Source organism: Salmo salar, chromosome 12 (assembly GCF_965601325.2).
Source record: "Salmo salar chromosome 12, fSalSal1, whole genome shotgun sequence".
NCBI classification, from domain to species: Eukaryota; Metazoa; Chordata; class Actinopteri; order Salmoniformes; family Salmonidae; genus Salmo; species Salmo salar.
This window is the reverse complement of record NC_138302.1, coordinates 31,625,105-31,644,101: the sequence shown is the minus strand read 5'-3', so window position 1 is coordinate 31,644,101 and position 18,997 is coordinate 31,625,105. Positions and strand designations below refer to the sequence as shown.

The window sequence follows — 18,997 nt, the reverse complement described above, 5'->3', positions numbered from 1 at the left end:
TGGGCTATTTTAAACCTAAATAGACAGAATTCTTCAACTCAAGGGTTCTTCCTTGTTGTCTATCACCAAAGAAAAAGCAGAATTCATTAAAGTTAGACATGATATTTAAAATGTAATATAAAACTTAGTTTAGGTAAAGCAGTGGTTCTCGAATGGTTTTGCCTCGGGACACAAATTGAACAAGGTTGTCTCAGTTGCGATCCAATACTAGCATCGCCAAAATGCAATCTGGAAAACTATTTGTAATGCTATATTGATAGTAAATGTACCAATTATCACCTGGGAACAACAGTCGCACCTTTTTTCATTGTCAATCATTACATGTTGCCCATATTCTTGATGAAGAATGTTAAGCTCACAGATTTGAGACCTCTAAATCAGCGAAGTCTCTAAATAGCGCTGTTAATAACTATATTGAAAATACTGTGATTGAAAAATAGTTCAGATGTTAAATTATTAAAACATATAGGTTCATTATAATTTATACACACGTTCTACCTGGTTTTAGTAGTTTAAGTTCAGACTGCAGTATTCTTAATTTACAAATAATACAATTATATTTTTCTTTACTCAGACACTCGCGAACCATTCAACACCTCGGTCGCGACCAACCAGTTGAGAATCGCTAAGCTAAAGCATTACAATTATGCACTACATGTTGCTAACCATCCATATGTATACAGATCTGTGTGTGATTCTGCACAAAGTCTGTGCAGTCACTGGTACTGTGTTTGCAGCAGAAATATTGGAGGAATACGCGCTAATTCTAACTGTTAGATATTTGTTTACAGAAATGCATGCATATTAATATACTCGTATTATTATCGCTGTACACTGCAGATATGTAAATAAGGTAGAATAATTGTCGATAGACGAAATAGGTCGAAGACCAATGCAAGAAGGCTGTGCTAGCCAGGAAGCTAGCTAGCTAGCTAACGTTAGTTTGTAGCTAGCTTGCCATTTTCAACCAGTGGCCAGCTAGTCAAGTTAGCCATGCTAATTGGACCGTGGTAGGTGTCAGCTTTGGTTATTAGAATTTATTGTAATGTCAATAAATTTCTACAAACCACATGCTTGTAGTTGTTCATGCAAATGCACACCGAAGATGTTTGTATGCTCACAAAACTGAATTCGTAAAGGAGAATGTCAACGTACATAACATTCGCTTGATAGCTAGCTAGCATATGGTAGCATTTACTGTGACAATTTGACAGTTATTTGCCTGACTGGTTGCATAGATATTTTTCTCTGAGATATAGCTATGTCAATAGGCCTGTCGTATGAAATATAATATCATGATGCATTACATTTATATCATCGACATTATTGCATTTCACACATACCGCTCTTTCCACTGTCACTCAACCACACAAAAAGGGCTTTAGCTAGCTATGCAGATAATTCTTTAAGAAAATTATTATCATGCGCTGTTGTCTGTCCCACGCGCCCACTTATTCCCGCCCTTATAAATCACTTGTCTTGTCCAATCAGGCATGTTACCTGTGGTCATTTGTGTGTAACCTTTATTTAACTAGGTAAATCAGTTAAGAACAAATTCTTATTTACAATGATGGCCATGGAACAGTGCCTTATTCAGGGTCAGAATGACACATTTTTACCTTCGGGATTCGAGCTAGCAACCTTTCGGTTACTGGGCCAACACTAACCACTAGGCTACCTGCCACATTTAGTACAGGCCACTGCCACCTGCTAATTATTTGCTATCAATTGTAATTTTGTACCTGTGGGATAAAACAGTTATATTATGTTACAGCACATACAATACTCTGTTGAACACAATTTTATCTTTGCTTCCAGCAGGTTTGCACTGAGAGCTTGAGGTGACAGACTGCATGGTTAGGGGAGCCTTGCAAGACTGCCAAGGAAACCCACTCCACCAAAGCAGGTGCATCACTCAGGTAACCTCACACATCCTATTATACATGCTGACACAGTGGATACAACTTCATTACCTCTAAGCAGCCCGATGAGTGTTTAAGGGGAGGCACCTGGCCCCGCAGTGGCCCATGCTCCGTACCCCCTTCCCTCCCTGCCTTCCCTCCCCTTCAAGCTGATTCAGAGCCGACAGACACTCTCCCAGTACCACCTCCCAACCCATCCCGTCCCTCATCCTTAGGCCATGGCTGCGGGCACGGAGACGGTGCACTACATCCACCTGCACAACTCCAGCCAGTCTGTTCTGGAGGCTTTACGGACGCAGCGGCGTGAGGGCCTCTTCTGCGACGTGACGGTGCGCATCCACGACGCCTCGCTGCGTGCCCATGCCTGCGTGCTGGCCGCTGGCAGCCCCTTCTTCCAGGACAAGCTGCTGCTGGGCCACTCTGAGATCTCGGTGCCGCCGCTGGTCCCCGCTGAGACGGTGAAGCAGCTGGTGGATTTTATGTACAGCGGCTCGCTGGTGGTGGTGCAGTCGCAGGCCCTCTGCATCCTCACCGCCGCCAGCATCCTGCAGATTAAGACGGTCATCGACGAGTGCACCCAGATCATCTCCCAGAGGAAGGTGGCTGCTGCTGCGGCGGCCGCAGCAAGTGGAGGTGGAGGAGGAGGGGGGATGACAGCTGGGGTCCTGCCCAAGCAGGAGGAGCGGGGAGTGGGTAAAGGGAGGGACAGCGGTGGTGGTTGTATTGGTGGTGGTGGCGCAGTCAGCGGTGGTGGGGGTTACCAGAGCTTCTCGAACTTCGCCTTGGGGGACTGCGGGGCGAGCAACATGGTCACAGGCCTGGGTGGCGCAAACTTGAGTGTTAATGTTAGTGAGAGCGGCCCAGGAGGCGCCCTGGAGCAGGCTAACCCAGCGGGGCTGATGGCTCTAGCTGACATGGGCAGCCCCGGGGCCCTGTGTGGGGCTGACGGGCTAAGCTCAGGGGCCGCCGGAGTCCTCATGAAGAACTCAAATTGCACCCAGGATGTGAGGTACAAGCTGAGAGACCTGCTAGCGGCAACCACTAACGGCGCCAATGCTGGAAGTTCAGGAAATCTCTCGGTCGGCTGCAGCTCTGGTGTCAGCAGTGTGGACAGCATTGGCCGGGACAGTATCCGCAGCAACGTGGCTGACCTCTCGGAGGAGCTCGTGGGGATGGACAGATACTGCGAGGAGGAGGAGATGGATGGACATCACAGAGGGAGAGACTTGGACAGGGACAGAGGGGCAGGAGGACACAGCCGCAAGCAGAGGCAGCCACTCAGGCTTCAGGTAAGTTCCCCATGGTTACAGTTGTAAGGCAGGGAGATATGCAGCCAGACATAATAAAGTGAATAAAGCAGGACTTCTAGATGGCAATTCCCCTCATTGTGTCATTGCTGGGAATTAAGCTATAGATCTGTACGTGTCAGCAATAAACATAATTGAAAGGAAGTTGCTGTCCAGAAGTCTTATATTAGGCTATCCTCCTAGTTAATGTTCCATGGACTGATTAAACAGTGAACACCCCTTCTATGGGTCATTAAACATGTTAAGTCTTGGATGGAGTGCCAGCTAGCACCTCTTTTTAGTTGTTGTTACATTGTACCTAAGCCAATTATGTATACTCTTAGAAAAAAACGGTTCCAAAAGGGTTCTTCGGCTGTCCACATAGGAGAGCCCTTTTTGGTTCCAGGTAGAACCCTTTTGGGTTCAATGTAGAACATGTAACCCAAAAGGGTTCTTCAAACCCTTTTAGGTTCTAAATAGCACCTTTTTTCTTAATTTGTCCATTGAGAAATTGATATCTAAGCAATAAGGGCGTGTGGTATATGGCCAATATTCTACAGCTAAGGGCTGTTCTTATGCACAATGTAACGCGTAGTGCCTTGATACAGCACTTAGCCATGGTATATTGGCCATATACTACAAACCCCCAATGTGCCTTATTGCTATTATAAACTGGTTTCCAACATAATTAGAACATTAAACAAGTATTTTTTTGTCATACCCATGGTATACGGTCTGATATACCACGGCTTTCAGCCAATCAGCATTCAGGGCTCGAACGACCCGGTTTATAATTGTCTTTTTACTGTCTTCACATTCCTGACCATACACCACAGTTTGAAACACCAATTTTAGACTCTATACTCTAATTGACTATATATTTTTCTTTACCTTCTCTTAGGTTCTTGTAGGAGAGGAAGTAGTGGTGAAGGATGAAGGAGTGCAGGAGCCGGATGGAGGGGTCTTCGGCTTGGAGGAGGGAAGACGTGTTGAAGGGCAGGAAGGCACGCAGGAATCCATGGCAACCTTCGGCCAGGTGAGTCTTGTCTTGTCCTAGACAGCAACTTGTTGTTGGAGCATGGTGCTGGCAAAAAACGCCAGGGTTGTGGGTACAAAACCCGTATGGGCTGCATGTTCAGAATCTGTAAATTGCTTTGGATAAAAGTGTCTATACTCATTATTTTATCATTATCACAGTTTTGGAGACTTTTCAAGGTTATGTATTAGGGTTAATTAAGTTAGGTAATACTCATAAGTGAATTTTATCTCTCTGTCTTACAGGAGGGTGTGTTCTATGATGAGGCTGGAGTTTTCTCCCCCGAGGCTTTCTGGCCCCAGAACGAGCCGGCTCAGGCCATGTCCTTCAACCCCAGAGGAAGAGGAAACAAGCTACTGTCTCCCCCTACCTCCTCACAGGCCATCAACAACCAGGTCAGTTACAAATGTAAACATAGTTTTAAAGTAATCATTGCAACAATTTGGAAACTTTAATCATGAAAGTCGTTGGTGGCCATTATTTCAATTCCTGTTTCCCTTTCAGCTACTTTTTCAGTACCCAGTCAGCCAATCACAGCCATCAGCCTCATTCTTTGTGGGCGGACCGATGGTGATTGACAGCATGGCAGGAACGGAGCACAGCCAACAGGCTCCGCCCCCGGCACCAATGACCCCTGCTCTGTCAACCTGTGGCACGCCAGGCCCCTCCCCTTCCTCCCAGGGATCTGAGACGTCCTTCGACTGCACTCACTGTGGGAAATCGTTACGTTCCAGGAAGAACTACAGCAAGCACATGTTCATACACTCCGGTAGGCCACCACTTTCTATATATACTAGTTACTATCACTTCCTTTAAAACATTTACTGTTCATGATTGTTATATACACATGTTAAAACTCCACATAACAGATAGTCCTACTCTGATACACATGTCATACTAACAGATCCTATTTTCTGTTGTGTGTGCCTCAGGTCAAAAGCCTCATCAGTGCAGCATCTGCTGGCGCTCCTTCTCCTTGCGCGACTACCTCCTCAAGCACATGGTGGTGCACACGGGCGTGCGCGCCTTCCAGTGCTCTGTGTGCGGCAAGCGCTTCACACAGAAGAGCTCACTCAACGTGCATATGCGCACGCACCGGGCCGAGCGCACCTTCCAGTGCACCGTGTGCCACCGGGCCTTCACCCACCGCACCCTGCTGGAGCGCCACGCCCTGCAACACGCCGACCACGGGGCCACCCAGGGCCAAGGGCAGGGACAGGGCCTCCAGCAGACCCCCAAACACAGCCCTCCAGCCCTGGCAGGGCCCTCGGGCATGTGCAGCCCAGCTGGGATGGGCGGCACCATGGCCAACATGCCCAGCCACGGGCCGCCCTCCTAGAGGGAGAGAGAGGGGGAGGAGGGCCCAATCTCAAACTGATCCATCACCCCATGCTGGAGCCCTTTTCTGATCCGAGAGGATTGCTAGGTATGAGCAACATGGTTGATGCTCCATCTAGACCTATCGGAGGCTGGATGGAGTTTGTGCCATATTTCTCATACCTATGAAGCCCTTGCAGATATGCAAGAGGGAGTTGCCAATGATGGAAAAAGGGGGAGATAATTGTTTTGGGATTGGGGAAGAAAAGGAGAGGTAAAGGGAGAGAGAGGCAGAAATCTGTTGGAGACTAATTGCTGGACATTGAAGGGAGGAAATGTAGGAGGGGTGAGAAAGAGAGAGACAGAAAAGGGGAAGGGAGAGAGAAAGCAAAAAAGGAGAACAAGCCACGGCTAGAAAAAGAGTGCAGGGTGATGAACCAATGAAGAAGAGAGCGAATGAATCAATGAGAGTTACCATCATACATCAAGACGACATAGGAACACTATTACATGCAGGAGGCACTGGACGACCCAGGATCATATACCTCTGAACAGGAAGAGACAGGAAATGAATTAAGGACACAACTTTTATTTTGAAATGTGACAAACGTTTCAGCATGTTTTACACACCTCAAAGAATACCTCGGCGGTCCAAAGACAGGCATTATGCTACACATGTTTAATAGCTACTTCAAACAGAAAAACAGTGGGAACTAAAGCTACCTGAAATCCCTTCCTTTTAAAACCTTATTTAAAAAAAATTTACATCATATTCCTTTACATTGTCGATATGAGTGTATTTGTCGCTCATTTGTGATTTATTGATGAAGACGAAAACAATAAGGCAATGAATTAAAAAAGTGAAAAAGGATCTTTCAACTATAAGTGACACTTTTTGGGATAAATGAGAAAATCTACTTTTATCAGGCTTTTTAATCCATGTGTATGTGGGGTTATGTGGTTCTTTTGGGGCACTCTCCAATGAATGGGAAGGTTTGTTGCTGAGAACTATAAAAATGTTCTCCAACGGCTTCATTTAATACTTTAAAATGTTTTTAATTGTAACTAAATAAATCATGAGGAAATACAATCACCCAGAATGGATTTGATTACCACGTTAATATTTATTACAATTTGACAATGATTACTATGCACAATACATTTTTGCACATTGTGTAATTTAATTCAGCTTTATATGTTGTCCTACCCTAGATATTTGACCTTAGAAAAATATATTTGCCCTAAGATTACCAATGTATATCATGGAGAACATAAAATGTTTCGTTTTTTGTTTCCAACTTCCCACCTTAAAGGTGATTTTAGATATGCAGTAAATAGACCCTACTAGACATAAAGGGTAACTGAGGCAGTGAGACCAGCAAAACCCTTCTAGTCCTCACTATAAACGACGACAACGAAGAAACATTCTGCTTGATCAGGATGATCTCCTTGAGCTACGCACTGTTCTGATGATTCACTAATCTCTCTAATGGGAATCTGTTAAAGCCCTGTTAATAGGAAGTTGACATGATTTATAGATCAGTTAAATCTGTTCTGCATATAGGTTCAGGCCAACCCTTGTGAACAAACAGGTGATTAGGCTGTTCCAGAGATTTTTATATCCTCAGCAACCTGAATGTTTCTGTACATTTTGTCTGAGGTGGACCTGTGTACAGTACTGTATTATGTGTGCTTAAAGCCATGTCAGAAGAACGCAACCATTATTGTAATGATGTACTGTGTTTTGCCTTTTTTTTATTTAGCTTTCTTTGAGTGAAGGGGATGATAAATGTCATTTTTTATTTTATTTTGCAAATTTGAATATAACTGCAAGTCAAATATGTCATAAGAAAATAAGTAATTTTATAAAGCACCAATCATGCTATGTATACCACATGTTTTATGTATGAAAAAGCTAAAAGGCATGATATAACTTTTTATGAGAAATTACATGTACGTACTTCAATGGCTTTATTGAATTTTAAAACATGATTTTAAACATTTCAAACATTTCTTTCTCCAAATAAAGTATGGCTACAAGCCAAGCCTGCAGTTGATTATTTGACCAAAGGGTATAGGGGGGTAAAACAAGTGTATGTATTCTTATCAAAATACTTTTGAATATCTTCTTTGTTTTAGGTTTGGTTTTATCCCATACTAAAAACAAGTAATACATTTTGCTGTTGACCAATTTCACAGTTTTCTGTTAAGTCTAGATCCCCTCGATCCTAACCAATTTTTATGAAAGACAATATAAAATGCTTGCTTTTCTTAAACGCTATAGATTCATCTTTTTCTTTCCAGATTGAGCCTTTGAAGGTCTGGCTGGTAGTGCCGGAACTCTGGCCAGAAGGCATCTGTTACTCAACAACATCTGTTCCTGTTACTCTCTTTTTTTCCCAGCATGCCAAGGGACACACAGGCTCTCCCAAGGGTGGCCTTTTGTGTGGCCCCATTGTCAATTCCATCATTGTCTACTGCTGAAGTCTGTTCCCGTGATGCCACGAGGCAGGCTATAGTAGTATACCCGCCTTTAGAGGCCAACCTTAGGGGTGACAATTTACAGTTACTTTATTGTGTCCCAACTTTTTTGGGCTTAAAACAAATATGATTTCTTCGCTGGGCAACTAAGGAATCAAATGTGTAGAAAATAGAAAAATGTTAAAGAATCATCAATGGGGGAAATAAAAAAATCGGATTTTTGAAGAATTTGACCACAGATATCATCAAATATTATTGTAGATGTATAATAAAGCATATTCATCAAGAAAAACATTTGGATAAGTTACATTGACTGGGTGTTTGTCAGTGTTCTGAACTGAACATTCATCAATAGTTTTCATTGTTTCTTGCTTCATATAAGGATGTTTTTAAAAAAGCATTAGTTTGCATTTATCACATTTTTTCCATCGGAGTAGAAATCGGACTAGTACATCTAGCGTGGGGACATTGTTTTTTATGAATAGCCCCCGTTGGTCTCCACGGAAACACTTTCAACTCCTGGCAGTGACATACAGCATCGGCATTGAATAGCCCACCATGGGGTAGCCAGGGAAAGACAACAGATGTTACTGATTAACTTTCCTCACAGAACCCAAAGAACCGCTAGGCATGGGCTGATAAACCACAGTCACACACAAAAAAGTTGTACTTTCAATTATATTTATTCATTAAAAAACAGTAGCAGAGGCAGTAACAATAATAAAATGTTGTACAATCCCTCTTACTTTAAATAACATTTCTTTAAAACAAATTCCTTGACCTGAAGTGCCTTTGCAAATATCAGCATTAAAAAATGTACTTAAATATTCATAACAAACATAGCAAATATACAATATAATTAAAAAATAATAATAATACAAAATCCTTAAATTAAATTAAATTAAATCATACAACTTTAAATCATACGTCTTTTTTTAATCATACAACTTATTTTAATTTTTAATTTTTTACAAATGGACAGAATCCGTATCGAAGCAAAAAAAGATTTTAACCCAAAGTTTTCATCTCCAAAAACAATCAATACAATGTCATAAATGGTTCGGAGGGCTTTGAAACAACACACAGTTTTACACAGTGATATAGTATACGTAGTACAGTCCTCACAGGTCTAGAGATTGGATCAGAATCCATGTTAACAGCCTTGTGAAGGACAGGCCAGTATGGCCAAACATCCACCGTTTGATGCAGTTCATGCGCTCAGCAACGGCTTGTGGGGCAAAAGAAAAGGGCTGGGTGCAAATGTTGCAAAAACTTCAAACCTACATTTCTGTTACAACCGAAACCGAAGATATCGTACATCACCTCTATCGTGACGGTTTGTCCATTTTTTGATCTCGTTATAAAAATCTTCGCTTGAGGTCGCTTTGAAAGGTAAAAAAGTTTTGCCCCACCGATTCCTAACCCACAGGCTTGCACTTATTTTCCAGTAGAGAACCAGCTCACTCTGAATATCAGTTAAACGTCTCAGTATCAGCAGCAGTCTCAAGGCGGGACACCTCCCCCAAGGGTTAGAGCAGCATTTAAAGGAGTATAAAAACTCTCCCATAGAGCAAATGAGCAACGGACAGCCTATTGGTGGCTTGCGTTACACCTATGGAGACAAGAGAGAAACAAAATGGACATTACTTGTTGTTTACAAAGCTCTTAGGGAAATGCAGTGACTTAATCAAACAATTATAAATGAGGAAAAGTGAAGAGAAGTATCCAAACTCACCTCAGTTGCAATTATACATTCGTCCTTCTCCTCCGACATGACAAACACGGATTTGTACTTGGTGTCTGCACATGCAGACATTTCTGGAAGTTTAATTTCATTTCTTGAAGTTTCTGAAGTGTCACTGTTGGAAGATAGACAAAGATCCATATTACTCATCTGACATTCAAATGATATTTTTTATTTTTTCATGTTATATGATTACAATATATGATTATGATACATTATCTTATTGAGTGTTCTTTACATTTTTAAATGTTTGCTGCGTTTATTTCTGCACTCCTCATACTCAAAACTCGAGTCCAGAGCTTGGCATTTCTCTTCGCAAGCTGAGGCCTCCAGGCTCAGCATCGACTCTTTGGCCGCCTGCTCGTACTTCACCTCATGCACAAGGTTATAGTCCGCCGGCGGGTGGCGGCTCTTGTAGCTGCTCCGACACAACGGCGATGGTCCGTCCATGTCGGCATCGCTTCCGAAGTCCATTTTCTTGTTGATGTTCTTGACACCTGGCTGTGGCCCGAGCCCTACGACGCTTACCGACAGGTCCTTATCACTCCGGTGACAGTTATTGGTCAGGTTGTTTATGGTCTCGCCTTCGCCGACGGTGGCGTCGCCCTGGCTACCACGCAGCACCTTGTTGCGGACGCAGCCAACCAGCACTGCACACCCTGCTAGCAGAAGCAGCACCAGAGCTGTCCCAGACCCCACCGCCATCCAGGGGATCTCCGAGCCTCGAATAGCTGCATGGTCCGGGAGCAGGAACTGGCAGTTGCGGCCACCGTAACCAGGCACGCAGGCGCACACATAGCGGTTGTTCCTCTCGTGGCAGGTGGCGCTGTTGTGGCAAGGGTTGTGCTCGCAGCGGCTTATGGGAGAACTGCAGTTGCGGCCCGTGTAGCCCGGGGGGCAGGTGCAGGTGTAGCCGTCAAGACCCTCCTGGCATGTACCACCATTTTGGCAGGGGTAGATGGAGCACTCGTTGCCAGTGTGGTCGCAGTTCATGCCTGTGAAGCCATCGGGACACTGGCACAGGTAGGAGTTGACGAGATCCACACAGCGGGCACCTAGTGTGAGAGGCAGAGCGATTGGGAATCAATGGGTGGTCAATAATGTGGGGGCAGGCTGTAGTCTGAAAGGTACCTGTTTAAATTTAAAAAGTACATAAACTGAGATCTGAAAACACATCTGTGTAAGTTGTTCAATTAGCCCTTACCATTGGAGCATGGGCTGGAGGTGCAGTGGTCAATCTTCTTCTCACAGTTGAAGCCAGCGTAGCCAGTGGGGCACTGGCAGAAGTATCCGCCATCAGGGTTGTCGGCACAGCGGCCTCCGTTGAAGCAGGGACCATCGGCGCAAGTCATGGCGCTCAGCTCGCAGGTGTTGCCGTAGAAACCAGGAGGGCAAGCACAGGCATGCGTGTTCTCCATATCCTTTGAGAAAAAGATTGAAACATAAGCTTAACAAATACATTCCTCCAAAATGCATTAGATCACCATCACAACAACAGTGCTATTCATGATTGCCCACATCTTCCTAATCCTAGTTGTAATTGAGTGTACATTTTAACACAATGATGTAATTGTACAGTAGTTACAGTGCAGCTTCCTCCATTTCGACAGGGGTTCAGGGTGCATTCGTTGACTTCAATCTCACAAGCATCCCCAGTGAAGCCCGGTCTGCAGGAACAGGTGTAGCTCCCCTGGCCAGTGTTGCTACAAGTGGCTCCATTCATACAGGGCTTGTGGTGAGTGCAGTAGTTCAGATCTGGAGGAGGACAAGCAGCACATGTGGATTAGTCCATTAGTCCCATTGGAACATATGGCAGAACAACAACAGCAGCAGCCCAGCTAATGTCTTTCTGTCACTCTCACACTTTTTCTTACATTTTTTTTACATTTTCTCTCGCAACACTATCTCTTTGTCTCTGTTTGTGTCATCTCTCTAAATCCCCCTCCCTCCCACCCCCCCCTTCTCTCTCTCCCTCCCTCTCTTTCCCCTCCCTCTCTCTCTCTCTCCAGTAGGACTCACCTTGGTTACAGAAGAGGCCTCCCCACCCCTCCTGACAGTTGCACTGCCACGGCTGCTGGCAGGTCCCGTGGAGGCAGCCTGGGTAACGGATGCACTCATCACAGTACCGCCCTTTGAAACCCACTCTGCACCTGTCACACAATAATTACAACACATTGGTTAGAAACCCACTCAAGTTTCTCTTTATGTCACAGATTATTTCTGAAAATATTAACTGAGGAAGTGTTTTAATACATGAAAATCATAGTTGTCTTTTCTCTAACTTACTTGCACTCCCCAGGCTTCTCACAAAAGCCATGTTCGTCGTCACATCCTGGAAGGCAGAGAGCTACAAAGGAGACAAACACGGGGTAAGAACCATGGCAAAATAAAAACACTTCTTACACATATGCTCTTTGTTAAGTTTGGCTTTGAGCAACAACAAAAAACGTATTGCTTAAATCTGAACAAATTCATTAAAGGGGGGGCAACTAAACCCATTAGCTGTTTTACAAAAAAAAAACAATCTCCTTATCACGGTGGAAGAATATTCCGTTTAACATAGTGCATAGAGACAATGGGAGGGTGCACACAGCAAACTCTGTCTCTCGCTCTCCCTCTTTCAGTATAGGCCCCTTTTTCATCGCTGTGGGTCAAAACTCTTTTATTCATTCTGTGCACACAACTCCCCCTAATGTCTCGGATTGGGGCAGATAAGAGTGGACAGCTGGTGAGTATGTTGCCAGTGCGCGACAGCTGCTCCATTGTCTACTCTCTCCCCGCAGCTGCCCACTTCAAACAATACCTCACCCGCCTAAGCCAATCAGCGGCCAACCCACTCCAAGAGTAACGAATCGGACGTAGCATGTAAATTTATGGCACGCGTGAGATTATTCCGAAAACTTTCCTCCGCCCGATTTGAATAAATAAAATGGTCGTGTGTGTGGGAGTGTGTGGGCGCGTGGTGTTTTTGTACAAGTTGCCTCAATTTTAAAATGTCTATAGCCACGCCAAAAAGTAACGTCTATTTAGCTACCATAATAATAATGTTGTTTGAGATGAAAAAAGTGCCTATACGTAAAACATCAATAACAATGTTATATCATATTTAGTCAAATATTTCCCCCAAAACACCTGAACATCAAGTTTCACTTACGTTCTGTGCAGTAATGGCCTTTCCACCCGGCGTCACAGACAATCTCTCCGCGCTCTCCACAGGTGAAGTGGCCGAAGGCATCGTCTCGTGGGCGGCAGAAGACGGAGCAGCCATCGCCATAGTAGTGCTCATCACAGACAAAGCGGTAGGAGTACTTCAACTCGGTTCTTCCTCCAGTATGCAGGTCCTGAGACCAGTCATCTCCCACCGTCAGATGTCTCTGCGTGGTCATTGTGCTGATAACACGGTCTGGGTTTTCTACAGATGGAAATAAGAACGGAACTTTAGCAACATGTGTGTAAATGTAAGTTATCCTCGACTAGATCACACCACGTAAAGCCAAACAGCTGTAGGACAGTGTATTTTGATCCTACCTATCGAAAGATCGTCTTTGGAGTCGGTGTGCAGAGCTTCAATGATCAGCGAGAACGTCCCCTGAGGACATAAACAAATAGCATCATAAGACAGGTGGCCAACTGAGATGGGGAACGAGATAGGCACATCTAACATGTTCTCTATACTAGAAGATAAAATAACATTTCGAGACGATAATACAAACATATACACGACTAACATGTTTATGTATAGGTTTAGTCTTTAATAGACCACTCTATATAAATGAACCAACTTGTACGCACGGATTTTTAAAGACCTCGTGACTAGAGGCTGATATGAATGACTTGTTTATGAATTAACCCAAGGCAGAGTACTCACCGGCCATGTGAAACCGAAGTTAATTCTGATGGGATTGGTGAATGAACTGTCAGACATGGCTTCTGGAACTTGGAAAGAGTTTGACCCAAGAACAGGCGTTATAGCGCCGCCGTAGTTGCAAGGTGGCTCTGGTGATGCGTTTGGCTGATAATGTTTCAGACAGATTCTGAAAAACGTTTTACATTCACACTGTTGCTGATAAACCGACGTCAACCCTCCCTTGCAGCAGTTCATGTTGCCCTGAACCCCTTTCTTGTTCAAAAACTCCTGCAACTTCAGTTCGAAAACTCCTGAACAAAAACCCTGTTGAAATAATTGTATTTATTACACAATATTTAACATAGGCTATGTGATGTAAAATCTTGAAATTGTTATCAATTGAATAGTACGCTAACTGTGTTATGTAGTTGTCTTACCTTGCATATCAAGACGAGCATAACCGCAACTGTCAGAAGAATAGCGCGCCCCATATTCAATAAATAAAAATAAATAAATAGGAAAAAGTCTTGGAGCGACTCAGCTCAATTTAAGCTCAATATGTCTCCTTTCAAATCATGTTCTGTGAATGAATCATTGAGCACGCTTCTTCTCTTAGGAGGTCTTCTCATCAGTTTCTGGTGTCAGCCACGCCGATTTCAGTCATGTCCAAGAAACAAAAAGATAATCCAAAATAGATATTGGAACTGCCCTGAACTGTCCTCAAAATTCCGTTACAATGCGATAATCCCACTCCAAAAAAAATACAAAAAAACAATTGACACAGTTCGTTCCCTGTTGAAACGAAGAGGGCAACAAATGTTCGAAATTGCTTTTGTGTGACGTGGTCTATCCCAAGGAAAGAGTTGTCACTGATCCAACATACTTCCCCGCCACCTTCTTCCTTCTTTCCTCAACATGAATTGTGCGTCTGTCTTGAGTGAAGGCCGCCTGCCGCCAGTTTTATATGGGCCGGCGCATGCTAGGGTAATAAGATGCAAATGAGCTACCCCCCCAATCTGGCTCAGGGGATCACAATGGATACCTCTCCAAGCCCCATCGTCTCAAATCACAAGCTAGTATTGGGTCCGAAAATTGAAAATGGAGGAATGTCAAAGTATTCCAGCAAACTGTATGGGACTGTCTCAGCAACCTGTCCTGGAATGACTCACTTTCCACAACATTTGAGATCGAAAAATGTAGCACATAATAACAAAACAGAATGGCCAATTTATTTATTCCAGTTTAAACCAGATTTCAGTTATAAGTATAAAGCAGTATTTCACAGTAATGTATTGTACAAGTCTGCCTACACTTGGTGTTTAAGCTTATTTATACATGTAGATGGGGTAGTTAACTTGTATATTTTTATGTTAGGAAAGAAAACAACATTTATGTTCAAAAACATTTTCAGGGAGAGCTCTGAAAAAGCCAAAATATGTGGCGTGCCATGTGTAGTGTATTTGTCAAACCCTGACTCAGTTGATTGTGCAGCATAACTCCACCCTCTTCAAACGTTTTGGCATTTCTAGTTGTGGGAAAATCGAATACTTTGAATTAAGGCTTGAGTAATGAAAACATTCTCTGGCAAGGGTGTGTGGTGAGGTAAAGTAGAAAAAAACCTTTGTATGTGGCACAGAGTTTTTCATTCGCTTTTCCTTTTTCATTCTGTGGAGTGAAGAAAGTGTGTGTGTGTGTGTGTGTGTGTGTGTGTGTGTGTGTGTGTGTGTGTGTGTGTGTGTGTGTGTGTGTGTGTGTGTGTGTGTGTGTGTGTGTGTGTGTGTGTGTGTGTGTGTGTGTGTGTGTGCGTGTGTGTGTGCGAGAGAGAGAGAGAAGGAGAGAGACATCCGCGTGGCCGTCCTGAGGGCACTTTGTTATTGTGTGCTGAAGGAATAAGTTTGCTCTCCCTCTCTCTGTGCACTCAGCTGTATGGTAATTCCGCAGCACCTGCTCTCCCCTTAATATACAGTGAGTGAGCTTCCTTGGGCGCGCGGCGCTATCCTCACACAATTACAATGTACCCAACATTTAGAAGAACGAGCCCCCTCCTGAACAAAACTCAAACAGTAGGTCAAATATATATTTGGGTTTTCCCTCTTTGCTCGCATATGCAATGAATACTCTCTTTCTGTGTCCACGATGTGTTTTTTTATTGAACCAAACTTAGGGCAGACTATTATTCAAGTAGGCCTACTTTTGTGTAACGGGAAGCAGAGTGGGGGTGGGGTTTAGGGGTCTCCCTTAATTAGGTCGTTCATTATAAGTGTGATTTTCTTTTGGATAATAGCCATGGCCTGAGGTCCCTAGTTACCATACACAGATACATTGCGTCACCGCTAAGATATGCAAGTCGGGGTGGTTTAAATTCCCTTTTATCGAACAGCCAGAGTTGTTGTTGTACCTGTTTTCTAGCCCTATTGACAACACAAACAGCCTATAGACAGAACGAATACATCGGTGTTGTTTGTGATGAGCTGTGCTGTGATTACGCAAATCATTCCCATTTATTTCACAGTAGAAAGGGCGTTGTTTTTGCATTAAAGTCTCTAAATAACGTTTCTAGTAGAGTTCATTTAGTTTTGGTTTGTCTTTTCTTCTCGGTGCCAATGGCCCAGAAACAGCATGATGCGTCTAACCATTGCCCAACATTTTTCCATATGGAACACTTTGGGCAAATAAACTGCAGCAGTAGTTATACATGAGAAACTGCTTTCTCCATTGCACAAAACCCACCCCTATAGGCACCCATAAGAACTTCCCTCCGCATACATCTTTAAATTCGTGCTGCCAACCCACTCAGACTTGAGTTTGGCAAAATGCCCCCTTCTCTACTTTCCTACCTTAATTCCTTTCCAAAAATGATGGCTACGGGGGTGACTGTTTAACTAAAGTGCTACTGTAGGGGGCTGTTGTAGTTTAACTTCTGCCCACCAGTAGCTGCTGACAAAAAGGGTGACTCGAGGTCTGACTATACATCCATTCTCTGTGCTTCAATTTTCATTGATTCTGAATGCACGGGTAGCCCTTGGTGATTCTCCGTGAAGGGCCACGACACGCCTTCAGACGCGGCCAGACCCTTACAAGCCATCTGCCACTACCCAAACGTCGTTTTTTCCTCTCCCCCCTCCCTCCTCCCCATCTTCCCTCAAGCGCACGGGTCTATATGCCACTGTCCACTGGCTGGCTCTGTCTACATTGAACTGGAAGTATGTTAAAGAACCTGTAACGGTATGGCTATGCTGGGCCATATGGCGAGGGGAAGCCAGAAGTTTTCGTCCCCGAAGAGTAGACACCACATGGTAGCTCATGGGAACGTAAACACGGCGCGCATCACACGATATCGATCATATTAAGTGGTGTGGAGAAGATGATTAGCTGGAATGGGGTGACTGTTACCAAGTGATCAATCGACATACTATTGATTCTTTCTGAGCATTCAGACTGTTGGCACATTCAAATCGTCTATTTTCTTTTCCAAACTCTCATCTAGGCTATAGCTTCTGTCTCATGAAAAGAAAACGTTGTATGTTCATTTTTCAGCACAAAGAAGATTGGCGACTGAAGGGCAACTTTATATGTCTTATCAGGGCTGAGATAGGCCTAATACCAGCAACTCATCTTCTCTGGTCGGGGTTCTCTCCATTTCCATCATTTCTGACCCCCCTGTTTACCTGCTGAAATCCTTGGACTCTGCAGGAGCAGCGCGGCCTTTGTGTCCAGATCAGATTACTATGGCCAGCTGCTTGAAGGGGGGCACAGGCCAATCCATGGGTGCCCCCTAGTCGTGCTGCTGTCACATTTGCATATGTTGTGGCTGAGGACGTGCTGGGCTTAAGTTTGGGGAAGAGTGCCGCAATAATTACGCGGTGGCCCCTGAAGACGCGCCCGCGCGTGTGTGTGGCGCGAGTGGGATGTGTGGGAGTGTGTGGGACAGAGAGAGAAAGGGAGAGGGACAGAGGAGGGAGGGGGGAGGAGGAGAAGGCGTCGACGTTTTTCAAGGAGCAGTGGCCTGTCGCGTGCCAATGTTTATAAAAACACATCTGCCACGTTCCCCCGGGTAACGCCCATGCGTTGGCGCATTAGAGGATATGCGGTCCCTATGCATAAATCGATAATTCAACATCTGATCATTTGTATGACACATTTCCACACACAACAAATACTCATGGTGATATGTGATAGAATCAGTGCATAATCAATGCAGATATAGTGAAGTGAAGTACATGGAGTAGAAAGTAGTTTTTGATAACCCCAACTCTTTAGTGTTGATAACTCCAACCATGACATGGAAATAGGGGCTGATTAATTATTGTATCATTCTAGTTTAGTTCTAATAGGAATTACCCCATGCATGATCTTTATTGCTTATGAAAAACTGTGTGGAAAGTATGGCCAGTGGCGGTTCTAGACCATTTCAACTGGGGGGCCCAAGCTGGGGCCAGTTGTACTGTTCGAGGGGCCAGTTACATTAGACGTTATTGTTGTCATATCGTTTTCTTCACTGCATTGCAGGCATTAGCAGGCAAAATACCATGTTCATAATCATCATCGTTGCCACTGTCTAATAATGGATGTAAAAAAAACATGATAGCAAAAATGTGTTATGTAAAAATTATTTCATACTCCACATTTAGGAGGGCCATAAGGGGCTCCAAAATTGTTGTCACAGGGGCACTGCCCCCCCCCCCCACCCCCAAACCGCTAGTGAGTATGGCCGTAGTTTTGTAAAGATGATCATTTGTAGTACCTTAGAGATTTTTTCAGTCTTTCTCAATTCTGAACCAGTGCAATCTGGATGAAATTGTCTGCCACAATCTATGAATAGAGAGACCTTGTGAATGGGAAAGTGACACCTCTCTCTCTTTCTCTCTCTCTCTCTCTCTCTCTCTCTCTCTCTCTCTCTCTCTCTCTCTCTCTCTCTCTCTCTCTCTCTATTTCTCCCGTCACTCTCTATCTCTCTCCACGACATCTGCCAAGCCATGAACAGATGTAGGCACCTGCGTTGTCGGCCCACATATGCACACATGTCCCTTTCAACCTCTCTGGGACCCGGACCAATCACAATGGGATAGACCAAGGGTGTGGTAACCAAATACTCCCTATCCCCCCAGGACACACGCTCTGTTAGAGGCATTGTCACAAGCAATATCATGTGGCCAGGCCAAACAATCTGTTCTAAGACTGTTCATTTGAGAGATGGGGTTTGTAGCTATGTAATAAAGGGGCTATATAGAGTTTCTTGTTGTTGTTGGAAGTTGAAGTAGTAACACCAAGGCGTTTGATTTTCTCATGTTTTAGAGACTTGAATAGAAAAGCATAGAGAAGCAATGGAGCTGTATTCAGCCTAGTTTATCATGCTGATCTCCT

At 44.1% G+C, this 18,997-nt stretch overlaps 2 protein-coding genes across 4 annotated transcripts; one reads left to right on the top strand and one right to left on the bottom strand.

Moving 5' to 3' along the window:
• Positions 1-692: 692 nt before the first annotated feature.
• On the top strand, positions 693-7,606 carry LOC106564734 (uncharacterized). 2 transcript variants are annotated; one of them, XM_014131037.3, is made up of 7 exons: positions 693-1,010; positions 1,822-1,919; positions 2,138-3,211; positions 4,110-4,244; positions 4,490-4,639; positions 4,749-5,013; positions 5,177-7,606. In XM_014131037.3, the coding sequence occupies exons 2-7, from the start codon at positions 1,854-1,856 to the stop codon at positions 5,581-5,583; spliced, it is 2,097 nt and encodes a 698-aa protein (XP_013986512.1). In that variant the 5' UTR covers positions 693-1,010; positions 1,822-1,853; the 3' UTR covers positions 5,584-7,606. The 2 variants fall into 2 exon arrangements, with proteins under 2 accessions (XP_013986512.1, XP_013986513.1); XM_014131038.3 differs by having other exon boundaries at positions 1,819-1,919.
• A 1,100-nt stretch (positions 7,607-8,706) lies between these two features.
• Positions 8,707-14,582, bottom strand: LOC106564732 (delta-like protein A). 2 transcript variants are annotated; one of them, XM_014131029.2, is made up of 11 exons: positions 14,071-14,582; positions 13,655-13,957; positions 13,315-13,375; positions 12,941-13,198; positions 12,073-12,133; positions 11,806-11,936; positions 11,363-11,541; positions 10,991-11,207; positions 10,025-10,841; positions 9,778-9,901; positions 8,707-9,654 (listed from the first exon to the last, which is right to left on the bottom strand). In XM_014131029.2, the coding sequence occupies exons 1-11, from the start codon at positions 14,122-14,124 to the stop codon at positions 9,649-9,651; spliced, it is 2,211 nt and encodes a 736-aa protein (XP_013986504.2). In that variant the 5' UTR covers positions 14,125-14,582; the 3' UTR covers positions 8,707-9,648. The 2 variants fall into 2 exon arrangements, with proteins under 2 accessions (XP_013986504.2, XP_013986505.2); XM_014131030.2 differs by having other exon boundaries at positions 11,372-11,541; positions 14,071-14,581.
• Positions 14,583-18,997: the final 4,415 nt, after the last annotated feature.